The sequence below is a fragment of the Centroberyx affinis genome, unplaced genomic scaffold (assembly GCF_046629955.1).
Source record: "Centroberyx affinis isolate AG114_WGS23_722 - 3 ecotype Tasmania unplaced genomic scaffold, CSIRO-AGI_Caff_v1 ptg004951l_1, whole genome shotgun sequence".
NCBI lineage: Eukaryota > Metazoa > Chordata > Actinopteri > Beryciformes > Berycidae > Centroberyx > Centroberyx affinis.
In genome coordinates this window covers 62,730-66,870 of record NW_027282431.1, presented here as the reverse complement: position 1 = coordinate 66,870, position 4,141 = coordinate 62,730, and the positions used below count along the sequence as shown (strand labels likewise).

At 41.8% G+C, this 4,141-nt stretch overlaps 1 protein-coding gene across 1 annotated transcript; it reads right to left on the bottom strand.

Annotated features, from left to right (window-relative positions):
- Positions 1 to 451: 451 nt before the first annotated feature.
- Positions 452 to 3,738, bottom strand: LOC139666354 (collagenase 3-like). The gene is made up of 10 exons (XM_071545540.1): positions 3,638 to 3,738; positions 3,127 to 3,389; positions 2,868 to 3,016; positions 2,190 to 2,318; positions 1,900 to 2,061; positions 1,614 to 1,743; positions 1,355 to 1,488; positions 1,093 to 1,252; positions 890 to 993; positions 452 to 749 (listed from the first exon to the last, which is right to left on the bottom strand). The coding sequence occupies exons 1-10, from the start codon at positions 3,734 to 3,736 to the stop codon at positions 640 to 642; spliced, it is 1,440 nt and encodes a 479-aa protein (XP_071401641.1). The 5' UTR covers positions 3,737 to 3,738; the 3' UTR covers positions 452 to 639.
- Between the last annotated feature and the right edge of the window lie 403 nt (positions 3,739 to 4,141).

Below are 4,141 nucleotides of genomic sequence, written 5' to 3'. Positions count from 1 at the left end.
ACCTTGTGAGTTATCATAACAACGGTTTATAATATGTAATACATGCATCAGTACATATATGTGTTTCTAACTATGTTTCTTAAAGCATTTTGACTAACGTTTGCTTTTATAATGTATATCAAATGTGCCTTTTATAGAACGTGTTTCTGTACGTTTATAACTAAATGACTGCATATTTATTCTGCGTCAAATTGGATGATCAATTTTAAATGGCTGAGTGTTAGATATTTTTCATACAATATTAGGAAAACCCCATCAGGCTTGCTGAACAAACCCTATTTGGTTATATGAAACAACTTTTCTCCAGTAATGGCAAACAGTACATTTACTTTAGATGTTGATCTTCAAATGCAAACACATTGAATTCTTATTAAGACAAATTTATTTGGAAATTGATTGCATCAAATTGTTACAATAGATTGTTTTTTAAATACATTCATATCTTCAGGTTATAAAATGAAATAAAATAAGAATAACAGCAATGTAGATCCAAATATATATAAAAATATATGTTTACATACATTTGTGTAACAATGTAATTACATTTGACAAAACATAATGTTAAAAATAATAGATGGACTCTGGAACATTTGTTGTCATTCACAGTGGCTTTGTAAGCGACTAATGTAGTCAGATGGTCTAGAAGTTAGTGCAGGGCAGGAAGTAGTTGTTATTCAGCACGCGGTACAGCCTGCCACTCCTCAGGCTGTACCTGAACATGTAGGGCCCGCTGTAGATGTAGGCAAAGCCTGGGGAACAAAGGCACACTGTTAATTACTGTGCTGGTTATAGGCTAATAAGTTACAGAGAGGGTTCCTATGTCCAAAACGCTTTGAACACCTTCTCATTTCCGTACACTTGACTCAGATCGGTTTTGAATGCCACTCACCTCTGTACTGGAAAGCTGCAGTCACCTTGCTGGTCAGGCCTCGGAAGGTCTGCTCCACCAGTTTGGGGAGTCCCTGGTCCATAGTGCCTTTGGCCTCATCATAACTAAAAACAAAATACAGACATGAATTAGGCTGATTCACTACCATTCAGACATCAGGGTAAGGTATAGATAATACCTAACTCAGTCGAGTTTGAACATACCTATAGTAGTGTTTTCCAACAAAGAATAATGTCTTGTGAGTTCTCTCATCATAGAGGGCAGCATCAACTTTCTTCACGCTTCTGGGCAGACCGATACTGGTGAGTGTTTTGGGATAGCCACGCACAACATCACTGCCAGAGAAGGCCCAGACTTTGCGACCTGTTGAGGCATGGACAGAAAAGAGTTATCAGCCAATGCACTAATATAGACTTTGAAATGGCTACAGGTTAGGTGCCTTAGGACAATTATGAGGACTCGTGCCTTTAAAGAGCAAGACTCTGTCTGATTGGCGGCTTTCATAAGCGGCGTCGATGTTGGCAGGGGCGCTGGGCCACAAGCTTCTGATGCGACTCAGCTGAGGCGTCGTGCTCTGTGGGTAGCTACGCCAGAAGAAGCTGAGAACAGACAACACCACAACATGACAACTTTAGTACATCAGCCAGTTCTCCCATCTAGAGAAAACAATGTCATTCTCATGTGTTTTGCTTTCATATTCTTGGTCATTCAATGTCTAGCATACCTGTCTTTGAAGAAGAGCATCTCTCCTCGCAGGGTGGCCACAGCATCCAGGACCATGTTTGGATCACAGACGTCGGGGGTGGTGGGGGGAGCGGGTCCAGGCACAGAGGGATCCTCATCAGGGTTTGGACCTGGAGGTCAAATCAAATCAGTCATCGAGTATTTAGAGAGTTCTGCATCACTCAGCAACAAAGCCCTATAGAAAGCATAAAGTGCTCCAGGCTCAGGCGTGACTTCTTTAGAGATCACTTTTGCAGGCTACAGTGAACCAGGCAATGACGACTAACCATAGAGAGACTGGATGCCGTTGACGTCATCTTGGGGCAGGACGAAGGTGTCAGGGTTTCTGAAGCTGTACAGAGGGTACATGAGAGCGCCAGGGTCTTCGGAGTGAGACAAGCCCAGGGAGTGGCCAAACTCGTGGGCTGCTACAATGAAGAGGACGAAGCCTGCAGCGGGAAACGCAAAATTACAGTTGTGCTCCTGCTCTCGCTTAGTGATGGGCAATTATGTCCAAATTTACATTCACAGCGCAGAAGAATCCAATAGGATAGAGTTTGCATGTGAAAGAACTCACCTGTGTTTGAGCGGAAGGTGAAGATCTCATCGTCGTCAAAATGGGCATCTCCTCCAATGCCAGGGGACGGGGCAAAGGCATGGGCAAGGGTGCCACCAGGGCCATCAAAGGGGTTATAATCACCATGTGCTGTAAACAGAAACAAACTCCTGTCAGATTTTGCCAATAGGAAAGAGCCAGTAGTGAAATTAAAGTTATTTAATGGATGCTTTTTGCTCCTGCACTTATTGCTGTGAGTGAAGAACTGGATTTCCCAAATGTATCTTAGAACTGAGATTGATCAGCTGTGCTCCAATGTAAGTCAAGGCACAGAAATAATTATAGTCGTTCATGTGCTTCTTGGGAAACAACAAGGAGCTGACATTAACACAGTGTTTTCAACACTTCTCCAACTCATCAAAAACTGTGAAAAAAATTATGGAATGATGTTGTGTTTTTGTTATGGTGGGTGATATAGGTTATGTAATCTTGGCGTAAATGCTCCTTTTCTAAGTCATTTAAAGGATAAGAGTCATTGAAGCACTGTCCCCTGACAAGTAGAGATGTCAACAAGGGATCCAGCCCATCTACTCTCTACTGTCAACCACTTATTGTCCAATAGCTACTTCATATACCGCATTTCAATTGGGGTATAAAACTGACTATGATAGGACAAGTGGAAAGTTATTTTGTACTTACATTTGCGGCCAAAAGAGATCATGATGTCAGCGGTGCCTCTATAGATTCTTGTGAATCTCAGGGGAGTGACTTTGGCCCAAACCTGCAGAGCTCTCTCTATGGAGTCATCTACCTCAGACATGGACATGTCAGGGGTGTAGTTCTCAATCCTATATAGGACAGAAAAACAGTCAAATATATAATAAAATAGTCAATTACATGTAATGTCTAAAATTTGCTTCTTTCTGCCTCTCACTTGCGCTCTTTTTAGATTACACACCTGTAGGTAATGCTGTGTTTTTCCCACTTGAGGTTGTTTCCAAAGGTGGAGAAATGGGCAATCTTGCCATCTGGAACGCCACAGCGAGGCTTCTTCATCATCCTCACGGTCTCAGCATCCAACATGCCGCTGACCTGGAGGCCAAAGAAGCGCTGCATCTCGCTGAGCTTCTTGCTCACCTGGCTGATCCCCTGTCTGGCCACCGGACCCGTCTGTGTGTGTCTCTGTGTCTGTGTCAGGTTGAAGAAATTCTTCAGGTAGCTCTGCAAGAAAGAACAAGGGTTAGATGGTTAGATAATGCAGCAGCTGCTGAACAGACATAGATTGCATGAAGGATGAAGGGGAGAGGATCTGCATGTATTTTATGTTAACACTGTACACTACAGTCACATAAGATCCTCACTTGTCTATAAGAACAAAACATTCAGAATTGGTAGAAAAGTTTTCGAATGCACGCCTTGAACACATCTTTATAGCAAAACAGTGAGAATATATAGTGAGGATACCTTACCTCTGCAAAAAGCTCATCTTGCACAGTAACTTGCGATATTGGCACACAGTAAACTGTGACTGCCAGGCTTACTAGAATGCACAGGTTGAAAGACTTCATGTTTCCTCGTCGAGTGCGACTTATGTTTCTGTGCTGGAAGCAGCTCCTATATATACGCTGAGGACTGGGTGTGTTGAGCAACTAGGAAATCAGTCAGGAGGAAGTAAGGCTGTGATTGCTCAGCCAACCAAAAACGTTTTCCATATTTAGATCTGTTTAGAGCTGTAAATATGACATGACAGTCTGTTCATGATTGTCATGAACAGATTGTCATCATGAAGGTTATCGTAATCCCATGAATCACTCATGAAAAAAGTACAACATATATAACTTTTTGTGATCCAATTGCAGATTTATAATACATAGCGCTATATGATAATATATCATGCATTTGTTATTATTGTATATTATCTTATACTGAAACAACTGATTTGAAAATGAACTAGGCATTAGGTATTGCAAATA

Bases quoted from the DNA above. Each gene is read 5' to 3' on its own strand.
- LOC139666354 (XM_071545540.1), bottom strand. From the start codon at position 3,736: ATGAAGTCTTTCAACCTGTGCATTCTAGTAAGCCTGGCAGTCACAGTT. The intron at 1,253-1,354 runs GCACGAGTCCTC...ATGCCTCAACAG, and splicing joins CAGAGTCTTGCTCTTTAAAG to GTCGCAAAGTCTGGGCCTTC. The intron at 750-889 runs GTGAGTGGCATT...TTTGTTCCCCAG, and splicing joins TGCAGCTTTCCAGTACAGAG to GCTTTGCCTACATCTACAGC.